This window comes from Globicephala melas, chromosome 20, assembly GCF_963455315.2.
Source record: "Globicephala melas chromosome 20, mGloMel1.2, whole genome shotgun sequence".
NCBI lineage: Eukaryota > Metazoa > Chordata > Mammalia > Artiodactyla > Delphinidae > Globicephala > Globicephala melas.
In genome coordinates this window covers 26,699,171-26,713,433 of record NC_083333.1, presented here as the reverse complement: position 1 = coordinate 26,713,433, position 14,263 = coordinate 26,699,171, and the positions used below count along the sequence as shown (strand labels likewise).

The window sequence follows — 14,263 nt, the reverse complement described above, 5'->3', positions numbered from 1 at the left end:
GGAAGGGAAGGCTGGCCGAGAGAGCCGAGGGGCTCTGGGCGCATCCCGCCCCGGCCAGGTTCGAGGTTGGCACTGCTGCTCTCCCGCGGCTCCCGGAGAGGCTGGGCGCCCGCGGCCGCGCAAACGGCTCGTGTTTCCACGGGGCTCGCTCCCGGGCCTGGCTCGGAGCCGCCGCCGCCGCCGCCGCCGCCGCCCGCCCCCCCCTTCTCAGGGCGCAGGCTGCTCTTCAGTCGCGGCCACGGGGTAGCGCTCGGCCCCCCTCGCCGCGTCTCCGCCTCCGCCTCCGCCGCGCTCGTCCCCGGCTCACGCGGCCCGCGCAGCTCCCGCTCGGCTCAGGCAGGAGTGGCTCTCCGGACGCCGAGCCCGGGAAGCCGAGGGCGGTGGGTTCTGCGAGCGAGCGGCCGAGGCGGCCGGCGGCGCGGCCGAGGCGCTGGGGCGGGCGCGGCGGCCGCTGCTTCTCCTGCCCGGGAGGTCGGCGCGCGCCGGGCGTCCGAGGAGGCGCCGCGCCCCCGGAGCCGGGGCCGCCCGCCAGGCTCTCCGCGCGCCTCGCCGAGAGCTCCGGCCGGGGAGCGGCGGAGGGCAGAGCCGCCCGGCTCCAGCCTCGGGCCAGCAGGAGGCTCCGCGCCCGGGCGCCGGCGACAAGCCCTGGTCGCCGAGCCCAGCAGACGTCCCCGCCGCCCCGCAGCCGGAGTGGACATGGGCTCGCGGGGCGGCGCGCCGGGCCGCGGGACCCGCAAACTTTGCTAGCCCGCTGGGCGCGGAGCCGAGGGCGCGCCCGGGCCCGGCGTCCCCTGGAGGGACCGAGAGTCCCCGGATTAGGCGCCGGGGCGGTGGAGCCGAGAGAGGTGGTTCGGCCCCGCCAGATGCCGCCTGCAAAGTTAGAGAGAAGAAAACTTCAGCTCCAGGGAGATTCGGACCGCTACGCTTACCGCGCCTCCCGAACCCGGCGCCCCTGAAAGAAGCCCCGCACCCGCATCTGCCGCCGCACTCGCCTCTCGCGCGGCCCCGGGGGCCCGGCGCCCGGATCGGCGGTGACTGCGTCCGCGCGGAGCACCCAACCAGGGGGCGGGCAGGGGGCGGGCAGGGGGCGGGCAACGTGGCCACGGGAGGAAGTTTCCTGAAGTTGTCGCTTTATTCCGGAGCCCGGCCCGCGACCCGGTCAGATCGGTGAGGCCGCCTTGCCCGGTAGAAGAAGTCGGAGTTGGGGTGCCAAGCGGGGTGGTGCCCCGAGACCGAGAGCGGCTTCATCCTCCTCTTTGCTCGCCCCTCGCCTTCCCGGAGCGCCGCGGGGATCGGACTTGTACTAAAGAAGAGGAGGAAGGGTTGGGGTCGCCAGCGTCTCCCCTCCCCGGCGGATACCGCTCCGGGCCGGAGCCGCGTAGACAGCCTCCCGGGACGTAGCCACGGGGTACCGGACCTCACCAGGATTATAAAACTGTTCGGAAGACCAATCCCCCGAAGAAAACGCTGGTTGCCATGTGGGGACCACTGATCTGGACTCTGCTGGCCCTGCACCAGATCCGCGCGGCCGGAGCCCAAGGTACAGTGGGGCTGGGGAAGGGGCGCGGGAGGGGCGCGGGGAGGGGCGCGGGAGCTCGCTGGCCTCACGGTCGCCTGCGGGACCCCGGGCTTGGCCTGGGCAGAGCCCTCTCCCGGGAGTTTCAGGCCCCTTTCCCCGAGTTTGGGGGCTCTCTTTGGGGGGCTGGAGCGGTCTTGCTGAGACTTGTGACTTCCGAATAAGGGAAGGTGGGGGTCCGTGCTGGGAGGCGTCGCTCGTGGAGCCTAAGAGGAGTCGGGGGGGGTCGCTACCCCCCCCCACACCCGGGCTGTGGGTGCCCTCGGGCTGGTGTGGGAGGGGCGCGCCGTTCCGTGCCGGGCTCAGCGCCCGGCTGCACCCTGCTCCTCAGGCCGGGCTCCTGGGTCCCCGCTCGGTGTCCGCGGGGAAGGGCAAGGCCCTGCTGGGCACGCGCTGGCCGCCCCGGGGCGAGGCAGTGGGGCGGGAGGGCGGCGGGAAGGAGCCAGAGTAGAGCGCTGGGTTCCTGGATGGTCGCCCCGGGAGGGCAGTCTCGGGGCCTGGCCAAGTCTCGGAGCCCGCGCCTGGCTGCCTGGCCGGCCGCCGGGGCTGGGGGTGCTTCGCGGTGCTCGCCGGAGGCGAGGTCTGAGGCCCTCTCCTCTCGCGCCCACCCCCCTCCCCTCCCCCCGCCCCCAGACACACTCAGCGTCCCGCCTTTGCCTCCAGCTCCACTGGCCGCTCCAGTGTCTCTGCCGCCGCCGCTCTGACCTGTAGCTGCCTGGCGCAGCCTCAGGGTGGAGAAGGGCTGGTGGGTTTGGGGTGGGAGTGCTGGGAAGGAGGGGGAGGCGTGATCGATCCGCCCTGCCTCCCTCCAGAGGGCGGATGCCCAGACATACCGCCAGTCCTCGGGCAGGTCCCAGCGGGGGAGGGCGGCTGCACCCGTGCCTCCTTCTTGCCTTCGGTGTTCGTAGATCCAGACAGCAGTGCCAGCGGTGTCCGAGCGGCGCCTGCTGGGGGCAGCGGGAGACGAAGCCTGGACTGAGCTCCAGGACTCCCAGGGCTTGGCCTTCCTTCTTCCAGGCTCGGGAGGGGGCCTGGACCCACCCAGGGGGCGCCGGTCTGCGGAGGCTGCAACCTCGAAAGGGCCCCACCCCATCTCTGGAGTCCCAGAGTCGCAGGGACTCCAGTGAGCCCAGCGTCAGGCATCCCAGAGAGGCAAGATCAAACAGATAAAAATAATCAGCTCTCACTCACAGGGTGGAGAGGAGGATTTTACAACGTAATTTGCGTTAAAGCACTTAGAAATTTTGTAACGGGGCCCTGTAAATGTAAGATAATAAAAGTTATTATTTTTATGATCATCATAAAATCTTCCAGGAGGCAGGGACTTCAGAGGTCGTCTTATTCTAGTAGCCATTTAACAGATGGGAAAACTGAGATCTAGGGGCATTAGGTGACTTGCCAAAGGCTGCTGGGTGATCTGGGGGCGGGAGTCTGGACTGGGACCAGGTGAGTTCTAAGCCCCTCTCTCCCTGGAACTAGGACCATCTGCAGGTGGGGTGGGCTTGCTGGGACGGGGCCCTTCTTCTAAGGGTCCAGGGGGAATGTGAGGCTGGCAGAATAGAACAGGTTAGGCCTGGGGCACCTCGCAGACGTGTTCTGAGATGTCCATGGGGTCACTAGCTGAAAGCCAGGCGACTGGGAGGACTCTGAGGGGTGTCCGTCTCTATCTGGCTGCTTCTGATTTCATTACTGCACAGACTCCAGTAACCCCACGATTTCCCTGGGCAGGTGGCTCGTTAGTTCTTGTCCCATCCAAAACCAGGCTTGTAAGGAGTTCCCAGGGCACCTGAAGTTCCTTCCTTCTGGGTCAGCAAGTCGTTTCCATGTCCCACCTCCACACCTGTCCCATCCACCGAAGTCCAAGATTCCACGCGGCCGTCCTGCTGAAGTTCAGGCCAGGCCACCTCATGTCCTTGTGCTTCCAGAGGGAGGGGCTCGCCCTGTCAGAAGTGGTGAAGGTCTCTTTGATTGATTCACTCTCTCTCCCGCTTCTCTTGTTTGCTGCGGGCTTGAGTGTGGCTGCCCAGGTTCCCTGCTGCTCCGTTGTGTTCTCTGGCTCCAGAGAGAGTGTTTTCCAGCATCCATCGGGTACTCTCCTTCCATTTGTCTCCAGGGCGGCAAACCATGCAGAGGATTATGGGAACTTGGTCTCGGCCCAGGTCTGGGGGCACTGTTGCGTTGTGTGTCGGGGAAACAGGGTCAAGCATGGGGTTCCAGGGGGTTGTTTCTCGTCTGCTTTGGGGTTAGAGAGTGGAGTCTCTCCTTTGCTTTTGTCTCCATTGGCTTTGCTTTTGAGTTTGAGGCGATGCCGTTAACCCTTTGGGGTGGTTAGAGCCACTGGCACTGTGTGTCACTTCTGAGCCCATGAGCCCCGTTCTCTAATAATGATGATACAGAGTGAGGGACCAAGCAGTCTTCCTCTCTTGGGACAAACCTCACATTGGCTGCCAGATTTATCCACACAACCTAGTTTTTTTCAGGTGCAGAACCTGGGTAACACTACCTGTTTATACTGAAAGCTACCATTTGATCGTTTCCCCTGAAATGTGATGTCACACGGTTCCCACTCTTTCCCCGAACTAAGCGCAGGGTGTTGTAAAGAGGGCAGAGCACGTATGAGGATACCAGGTATTCAGGGGGTGCCTAGCAAGTGCCTGGCACGCAGAAGGTGCTTAATAAAGGGTAATTGTTATTTTTGTTGTTATTATGATTCTTTGTACACTATTAGCCAAGGGGCCACGAGGAGTGGTTCCTGGGCACCCACTGAAAAGGCCTTGAATGCCTTTTCCTCACCCAAGACCCTTCTCTGACTCCCTTCTGTGGCCGCATCACCATGACCCAAAGTGGCCCTCCGGCGGTCCCGATCCAGACCCCCAGGCATTCGGATTGGAGGGTGTCTGCATTTTAACAAGCACCTCGCAAGATGTTTCACGTGCCACTGCTGGTGGACATCTCTCGGAGGCTGGGAGGCTGGAAGGAGGGCGGCAGAGCCCAGCCACCTGGTCCAGAAGCTTCTTTCAAGTGAACGGTGCCTGGGGGAGGAACAGAGGGGAGTCTGAGCTGAGGGAACCAGGCAGTGGGAAAACCCTGAACGGAGATTGGGAAGCCCAGCCCCGGAGGATCCCGAGGGCTCCAAACGGAGAAAGTTTACTGCTGGGAGGTGATCACAATAAACGCCAAACAGTACTCAAGGGAGTGGGATGAAAGTTTAATGCTGTGGCTAAGCTATAATAATTAATTACTGACAGCAAAAAATAACTTATTGATCAGGGCTTCATACTCATTACCACAAGGCCGACTGGCGTGCTTGCCTGCGGCTCAGCTGGTACGTGTCAAGAGCCCCCGCCCCATGCGAGGGCGGCCCCAGGGGTGTCCCTGTTCCCTACTTCCCCTTCTCCCAGGGCCAGAGAGGTGGCTCTCGGCCCCAAAAACCCCTCGCCCTCGCCCTGTGCACCCCAGGGCTTCAGCTGGGCAGTCTGGAACATTCTGGCTGTGGATTGATGAGTGACACCGTTTGGTGCTTGTATTGGCCGCAGAAGATCACCCCTGCCTGGGGTGGACAGACTCAGGACCCCCCCACCCAGAGACCAAATCATGCTGGCAGCCTGATACCTGCCTCAGAAACTCTCCCTTTCGTACATTTGTTCGGCAAATATTTATCGACCGCCTCTCCTTTATGTCCTCTGCTGGAAGGCCAAAGTAGGGGCCAGGAACCTTGTTCCGTCAGGGAAGGGAGGCTGGGAAAGAGGCCAAGTCCTTTACAGCAGTTTTCTGTTTAAATAGTGCCTGAACGGCCGACCTTAAAATAATGTGTTAAACTGCATATTGGTATGCACTCGATCTTGTACCACAGGACACAATTGGGCTGTAAGCTAAACGGTAATAGAGAATGAGCTTGTTCTCTGTCCTGAGGACTAACATGATCAGTACATTTGACTTGAAAGAAACATGAAAAATCATCTAGGGCTGTCCCCTGCCTACAAGCCTGGGACGAGTGGCCATGTGGTCTCTGCTTGCATACCCCTGGCGATGGGGGGCTCACTACCTCACAAAACAGGCTGGTTGTTAGACAGTCGTGCTTTATGTTGCTGAACCCCCCTGTGGCTGGTTATCCTAGGATTTGGCTGTGGGTGAAGGAGTCCTCTTATTGGCTGGAACCTCGCCCTCCCTGCCCTCTGACTCCTGGCCCCTCAGGGAGTCAGGACACTGAGTTGGAATTGATGCAGGGTGTTAGGGTGCTGCCTGCGGGATTTCCACCCTGGCCCGCCTGGAGCACATTGTTGCAGCAGACAGCCCTGGAGCTGCCTGAAGCGGTGGGAATTAGTCATCATAAATTTGGGGCCTTGGGATGCCAATAGCAACAAATGGGCCAGCAGCAGCCCCACTGCCTGTAACGGAAAGGAAAACAGGCCGGTTGCTGAGACATCCCCGCTACCAACCCCGCCACTCCTCGTCCTCCCACCCACTCCTGTCCTCCGGGGACAGAAGGTGGGGCCAGTGAGTAATGCTGAGCCAGGGACCCACCGGGACTGCTCAGGGTCCTGGAGGGAGGGGAGGGAGGGGCTGCACAGCTTGTCTCATCAGACTCCCCGAGCCAGGTGTCTGGTCCAGAAAGCCCCTCTCTGAGCCCGGGAGCCCCACTGAGGCCCCTCTCCTGCCGATACTGGAGGTGCCAACATGGCAATGGAGATGGCTTCCAGCCTGGTCCTGGCCTTCCTCTATCACTGAGCCACCGGGAGCTGAGGCCCAGTTTCCTCATCTGTAAAATGAGGAAACGGAGTTAAAAATAAGTCTTGTATACCACTCCTCCCAGATGTCTGCACAGCTCAGTCCTTAGTTAATCGGGCCTTTCCTCTGATGTCCCTGATCCGTCCCTAAACACCCTGTAACGTGGCATCTCCAAGCACCCATCCCTGAGCCTGCTTTCCTCTCTGCACAGCCCTCAGCTCCACCTGACATATATTGGCTTGTTTACTGCTGGTCTCTCTCATGTGGGCGGGGCTTTATATTATCCCCTACTGTATCCCAGCTGCTAGGAGAGTGCCTGGCAGATAGAAGGAGCTCAACGAATATGAATTAGTGAACGAAGAATACATCACTGAATGTGTGAATAAGTGAACACTTACCTACGGCGTAAAGCCCTCTGTCATCTGGTCTCTACCTGCTTCTCCAGCTCCTCTCCAGCCGCTCGCCCACTCTCACGGGCCCCTCTGCACATCACTTACGCGCCGTGCCGTGGAGCCTCCACTGCGACGAGCGGCCAAGCCCCTCGGAGATGGGAGCCCTGCCCTCCAGCCTGGGCTTCCGTGGAACAGTGTTTATTTGTTTTAACTTTTTATTTTACATTGGAGTAGAGTTGGTTAACAATGTTGCATTAGTTTCAGGTGTACAGCAAAGTGATTCAGTTCCACATATACATGTATCGATTCTTTTTCAAATTCTTTTCCCATTTAGGTTGTTACACATTGATAATATTGAATAGAGTTCCCTGTGCTGTATAGTAGGTCCCTGTTGGTTCTCCATTTAAAGTATAGCAGTGTGTACATGTCAATCCAGGATAGTGTTTCTGCTGAACCAGGAGCCCTTGCTCAGACTTCCGCGCCCCTGTTGCCAGCCTTCTCACCTCTGGCCCTGCAGGTGAAGCTGCCTCTAGCAGTAGGGCCTCTGGGTTGCGTCCTTGCTGAATCTCTATCAGCTGAGCCCCATCTTTCGCTGGGGAGGAAGTTGGGAGGACTGGTAGGGGGTTTAGGTAATGCCCCCATCCAGGCGCGGAGGCACCTTTTGAAATACATGAGAGGGGAAGACATGCATTTACAATTAAATACTCTAGCCCGGCTCACTTCCCCTGGCAGCCCATTGGCCAGAGCTGATCACGTGGCCCCACCCAGTGGTCCTTCCCTGGCAAGGGAGCTGGGAAGTGCAGTCTTCTGTGTGCTGTAAAAAGAGCATCTCGACGCGCACTGGTGATGTCGAGCATTCCTAATAACTGCAGAGATGATACTGTGGTCTCCAGAAGAACATTTCTTACAGAGAATCACTTCACCCAAGACAGGGCCGTCCCTAAAGCATTCCCCTCCCTGTCTGTGCTCTTACTTTCCTGCCTTCTGAGGGTTTTTTTTCCCTTAAGCTGTTGAGAAGTGGCATGTAGAGGGGCCAGTGCCTTGGAACTGGGCCAACCTGGGTTCCAGCTCTGTCAGCTTGGGTTAATCTCTGCTACTTTGCATTCCATCACTTATATGCTCAAGCCCCGTTGGCTTGTTTGTAATACAAGGAGAAGTCAATGAGATGACACCAGCAGAGCACTCGGCATGGAGCCTGACATATCAGAAGCACTTAATAAGCTAATGTAACTATATTTGTGCTTCTGTATTTGCCCCGCCAAAGGGTCTTCAGATTGGGTCTCAGGTTGCATTTTGTTTCCAGATTCTTCCCCCTGCTATCTTTTCTCCATATTTCCCCCGTATCTTCCTCTTGCTTCACTCTCTTTTGCTTCCTCCCCGGTGTAGAAAGATTTGGCCTCCTCTCCCCATGCTAGGCATCTAAAGAGGGGAAGCCAGCTCACAATTGCCACCCAGTTCTTTGTGTCAAGTGCATTACAGTCATTACCCGCCTCTGACCTCCTTCACCTCCAACGTGTGGGTAACCTGAGGCTCAGAGCCATTGCCTGCGCAAGGCCCCACAGCTAGGAAGTCAGGATTTGTACAATAGCCAGGTCATGGAAGCAACGTAAATGTCCATCGACAGACAAATGGGTAAAGAAGGTGTGGTACATGTACAATGGGATATTACTCAGCCATAAAAAGGAATGAAATGGGTCATTTGTAGAGACGTGGATGGACCTAGAGATGTCATACAGGGTGAAGTAAGTCAGAAAGAGAGAAACAAATATCGTATATTAACACATACATGTGGAATCTAGAAAAATGGTGCAGATGAACTGGTTTACAGGGCAGAACTCAAGATACAGACGTAGAGAACAAACGTATGGACACCAAGGGGGGAAGGGAGGGGGTGGGATGAATTGGGAGATAGGGATTCACATATATACACTAATATGTATAAAATAGATAACTAATGAGAACCCGCTATATAGCACAGGGAACACGACTTCACTTTGCTGTACAGTAGAAACTAACACAATATTGTAAACCAACTGTACCCCAATAATAATAATAATAAAAGAAGTCAGGATTTGAACCCAGGGCTCTATGGGGCATCTTTCCACTGCCCCCCGCTGCCCTGCACCTACACCACATCCTTCACTGATATCTTCCCGATGAGAGATGCCCAGCCTGTTGTGCTGTGTGGCCCAGGGGCGGCAGTGGAGTTTGGAAGTCGCCCTGGGAATTCATTCTCTTTCCCCTCCTGACCCTCCTGGTTCTTGCCTCTGCCCCAGTTGTGTCCTCAATGGGCCTTAAGCTGGCAGAACATGAGCGGTCAGGAGGGGAACCCCTTCCTCCCATGCCTCCTCTACTGCTTTCCCCTGTCCCCTCCCTGGAGATGTCTGGGGAGTCTCCTGAGGGTCACCTGGGGCGTTCATGGCTGGCTGGCCAGTGACCGAGCTCTGGAGTCTTCTAAGCTGAATGGGGTGGAGAAAAGCAGCCATTAAACTTGGATGCCATTTAGGAAGCTATTAGTGACCTGCAGGGGTGATGAAATTTTGATGATGTGCTAATCCTGAAAGGAGGAAATATTATTGGCTGTAATGCAGCCCATTCAGGGAGTTCAGCTTCTGGGGTGGACACAGTGACTCTTCAGGGTCCGGGGGCCCCACACCTGGACTCCTCCACAGGGGTGCAAATGTGCAAATGGGGAGGGAGGTGTGTTGCCTAAAGTCTGAGCAGTGACTCCTGCACAACTGCCTTGTCCCATATTATGTGAGCCAGGTCTGAATCTGGTACAGATGCCCCATTCCTTGCTTTGAACTACGAGGGCCAATCCAGCGTCTACCATCAGAGGGTCCAGGTGGGACAGAACAGGCCTCTAAGGGGCCTGAAACATACACGACTCCTTGAATTCATTTACCCGTCATTTACTGCTTGGATGACCTTAGATCAGTTACATAGCCTATCGGTGCCACAGTTTTTCCATCTGTAAAATGGAGATAACAGTCGTCCTCACCTCCCAGGGTTGTGACAAGATTTAATGAGATATGCTAAGCTCTTAGGACAGAGCTCAGTGTATAGCAAACATGGAGTAAGTGTCCATCATTGTCATGGTTGTCATCTTGGTGTCAGCGAAGCGAGGTCAGCTTTGGGCCTACAATTTGTCATGCGCCCTGTCCCCAAATGCCACTGCTCTCTTTCTCTTTCACGGACCTGCCGGTATCCTCTAAACTTCCATTATTAGGGATTTATTTATTTGGTTGAGACATTCCCTGCCTCCAGCTTAAAATGCAAATACGTCACTGAGAACCCACATATTAAGCTATTATCAGCTGTTCAGGCCTTGAGGTGAATGTTTTTACTGGATCCTTTCCTAAAAACTCAAATTTCTGAGGGTAGCGTTCACAGACATCTCATGTGTCTCTTCACCCCAACCTATGAAGGATTTTGGCCAGAAGGTGTTGGTATTAACCTTGTTAGCATTGAAGTTCAGAAACATGAAGAAACTTGCCAAGGTCCCTTGCCTTGTAAGAAAGAGACAATGAGAGGAGGTCAGCTGCCTCTTAGATCATTGCTTTTGGTCTGGTCAGAGCCTCCACCATTCAGGAATGGCTGACCATGCTGCTTGGGGATTTGGGAGCTGTCGCACTGGACCACAGGCTCTACCCCAGCTTGGGTGGGTGCAGGGGTAGGGCACGGGCTGTAGGCTGGAATGGCCTCTCCTCTCTCTAAAGCCCTTTCAAGATGCCCCGTCTGCTCTCCCACAGGGTCTTAGTGGTAGCATCTGAGTGCTGAGCCCCCTTGCATCTCCCCCTACCCACCCCACTGATAAGCCTTTACCCTCATGGCTTCCCCCACTGGGTACCACCGCCAAGCCCTCCCCAGTCTGGCCCTGTGCACGGCTGCCATCTCACCTCTCCCTCCCCCCACTCTCATCCTCCACCATGCTCACTGCCCACCCCCCCAAGCCATCCGCGCCTTTCCCTCCTGCCTCCCCTCTGCACCCCATCCTCCCACACACCCCTGGGTCCCATGGCTGGAACGCGTCCTCCCAGATGCCTCCGAGCCGTCGGGATGCCAACGGTCTAGATGTCTCCTTTGGCACTTGGCTTTGTGGATTCTGAATTATCTTTTCGTGTGTGTGACTGATTTCTTTAACTACAGACTCCTTGAGTTTAGATTAATAACCCTTCATCAACAAGGAGAGAGGTATGAGACATAAATTATTGTTCGCCATTAATGAAGTTAACCCTTTAAAGCAGGGTGCTGTAGGGTGATAGTAACATCAGAGAGAAGGTAATAGGCTTGTGGGCCTCAGAGGCCACACCCCATTCTCACTGGGTCCATCCTGGCCCCCATGTCCTCCGTGGGAAAAGGTGGGTGCGTAAGTACAGCATTTCCAAGCGCTCTCGCAGTGGAGGAGGTGGACACGTGCCCTGGGGGACCTGACCATGCGGCCTGAAGCTTCCTGAACCCCCGGGATACAGGGCAAAACTTGACTTTGAAAAACTTGAATGAGGTGACCTCTTGGGTCACATCATCTGTGAGAGTCCAAGATGCTTTACACACATATATTTCCAGCATTTGCATTTAAATGTTTCTGTAACATATCCACTTCGGAAAGTAGTTGTGTCCCAAATGTAATCCACCCCGGGCCACTCTAACCGTCCGCCGGGGTGGTCTGGTGCCTTCTAGGTCCCTAGAGGACCCTGCTGCTTAGATGGTTGGCGTTTGCTGGGTATTCCCTTAGCTTCCATACCATTAGTGGGCCTGTGCCCTGGCCTGTCCCTGGGCCCTCCCTCCTTTCCCTTTTAATTTGCACGGGACATGCCACCAAATGCATCAGACTTCATCAACTCTACCACTGTAGCTGTGACTGAAAAAGAGCTGGGGGCGGGGCACTGAGTGAGGGCCTGAAGACTCCCTAGTAAGAGGCGCTAGGCTCTGTGAAACTGTGCCCCCGCCCAGGGGTCTTTCTCACTGACGCGCCTCGGTGGCTTCCAGGAGAGCCGAGGTGACCAGAAGCCCATCCTCTAGCCACGCAGGGCCTTACCGTAATCTGCATCCCAGCAGCAGCTCCACGCCCGGCCCTTGCAGCGCTAACTAAATGTTCGACTTCAGCCACCCCCTCCCGACTCCTCTTGAAGCTCTTGGGCTCCTGGAAGCAAAGCCCAGAGCATGCATGCCGTCCCAGACTCCCCCGGGGCAGCCAGCCTTCCCCGCCACGGCTGTTTGTTCCTCTCTGCCCCGGACTGGAGGCAGTGCTTCTGCCCTGAGACAGTGCCCAGCACTCACGCCTTCCTGCTCGGTCAACCTTGAAGCCTCCCCACTCGAGCGGATGCTCACTGGCTTTGCGCAGCTCCCGGCCCGGTGGCCCTTGACCTCCCAGTTTGGAACTCCCTGCCCTGGGGGAGCGGCTGTAGGCAGGGAGTGGGCGGGCAGGCCATGGAGGGGCCGGAGCTGCCCGGGAGGCCCGGGGGGAGTTCCTCATTAGCTCTGCCCCAAGCTCATTACCGAGCTGTGCATCACTGGGTGTCGTCAGGGCGGTAATAAATACGCCGCTGTCAGCGTTGATGTGATTTGCACTAATGAAGAGAAATCAGCCGGGGCGAGAGGAGGTGCCCCTGGCTGCGGCTCCGGGGGCTGCAGAGCGCTGTCCACTGCCCATTCTCCCTGCCCCGGGAAGACAGAGGCCAGGCGCTGTCCACTGCCCATTCTCCCTGCCTCGGGAAGACAGAGGCCAGGCGCTGTCCACTGCCCATTCTCCCTGCCCCGGGAAGACAGAGGCCAGGGCGTCAGGGAGAAGGAGAGAAGTGTTGGCATCTAACCGCTTTCTCCCGGGCCTTAGCGGCTGAAGAGCCTAGAAGATGCTGGAAGCCTTCGGGGGAAAAAGGAGCATTGTTCGGCCCCAGGGAGGGAGGGAGGGAGGATGTGATGGGGGGCCCCAGCCTCAGCCTGGGCCCTGGGCAGAGGCAGTGGGGATCTGCTGGGTGAACCGCTGTGCTCTTGACGGTTCAGCCTCCCTCACGGGGCCCTGGCTGAGAGCAGCCGCAGGAAGGTACTGGGGAGAAACACAGGCCCATTGTCTGCGCCCCCCTGCCTGCCACGCCGCCTGCCTGCGATGTTAGGACCCATTGTCTCTCCAGGAACTTGGAATGTCCAGCCCCAGGGTGCGGGGAGCAGGCCTCTGACTCCAGCTTCCCCTGTGCCTCTGCTGTGTGAGAGCTCAGGGGCCCTGGACCCGCTGCCTCTGAGATGCTGACACACAGCTGGGGACGAGGGAGCAGCCCCTTCGTGGTGCTAGGCCTTGGGACACCCGGGGACTGAAGAGAGTCCGAACGAAGGAGGGGTACCTTTGCATCTGGGGCCTCGGGAGCACATTCTTGGAGCCAGGTGTAACCTGCCTCGTTACGGGAAGTGAGAAGGTGGCCCGGAGCGGTGGGGCTCACACCTGAACCTGCATCGGATTCCCTGAAGGGCTCGCTAGGATGCAGATTCCTGGGCCCCGCCCCCAGAGCATCTGGTCTGGGGGCGGGGCCCAGGAGTGTGAGTGTGTAAACAGGTTCCCAGGTGATGTGCTGCCGCTGGTCCGGGGGCCACGCTTTGAGAAGAACGAGCCTAGAGGTTTGAGAATCCGAGGTGCCACGCTGGTGGCCATGACGAGCCACTTGTGCTGCGATGGGCTCTGCCCGCTCCCCGCCGCAGAGGACGGTGGTGAAGCTCCGTTAGCAGGACCCGTGAAATACGTGCTGCACGTGGGAAGCAGGGACCACCTCCCCTTCCTTCTTCTTTTCTCATCATCAGAAGCTCTCGCTCCCAAAGTCCTTCCTTAAAAGGGAAAGAAAAAAAAAAACCCAGCCCAGAGGCCTCTTTCCTGGGAAGGGAAGGGCAGGGGGTGACGTCCTCACCGGCTGAAGCAGGTTTTGCTAGAAGCGCCGAGGCAACCCTAATGCGTCCGTGGATAACAAAACCCCTCTTTGCTCTTTGAGCGCTCTCTCAGCGCCTACTGGGTGCCAGACACAGGGCCTGGGCTCCAGCACAGGTTAAGGCAGGTCCTGCCTCTCAGATTGTTCATGGTCAAGTGTGGGCATCAAGCATGTGGTCAGTAGTAGAGGACAGGGTGAAGGATGCTATTGCAGGTGGGAACCAGGTGATGGGGGGTGCAGAGGGGTAACCTGAGAATCCTGCCCCAGCGGCGGAGGCTTCCTGGAGGAGGTGACCTTGAAGCTGAGGTCTTCTAGGATGGGAGCTGCCCCCAGCGTCCTTAGGGAACATTGGGGGCTTTGTTTTTGTTTTAACGTAATAAACTGTACCTATTTAAAGGGTACAACTGGATTTTTCTTGACACACGTATAACACCTTAAATCATCACCAAAATCTTGATGACACTCATCACCACCAAAAGTTTTCTTGTGCCCTCGGTCACCCCTTTCTTTTCCTTCTTTCTTTTTCAATGAATACATCCCGTTGTTCTAGCCTCATTTTTTGAAAACTTTCTTTTCGCCACTGAATTATCTCTTCACCTTCGTTGAAAATCAGTTGTCCCTATAGGTGCGGGTCTACCTCTGGACCCCGTTGTGCT

At 57.5% G+C, this 14,263-nt stretch overlaps 1 protein-coding gene across 3 annotated transcripts in view; it reads left to right on the top strand.

The window, feature by feature from the left end:
* The first annotated feature begins 1,099 nt into the window (after positions 1–1,099).
* The window catches only part of SDK2 (sidekick cell adhesion molecule 2), a 264,077-nt gene continuing 250,913 nt past the window's right edge, over positions 1,100–14,263 (top strand). For all 3 annotated transcript variants that reach the window (XM_060290211.1, XM_030838094.2, XM_030838093.2), the window contains exon 1: positions 1,100–1,540. In XM_060290211.1, the coding sequence (XP_060146194.1) occupies positions 1,477–1,540 (64 nt within the window). In that variant the 5' untranslated portion in view covers positions 1,100–1,476. The remainder of the gene's footprint in view (positions 1,541–14,263) is intronic.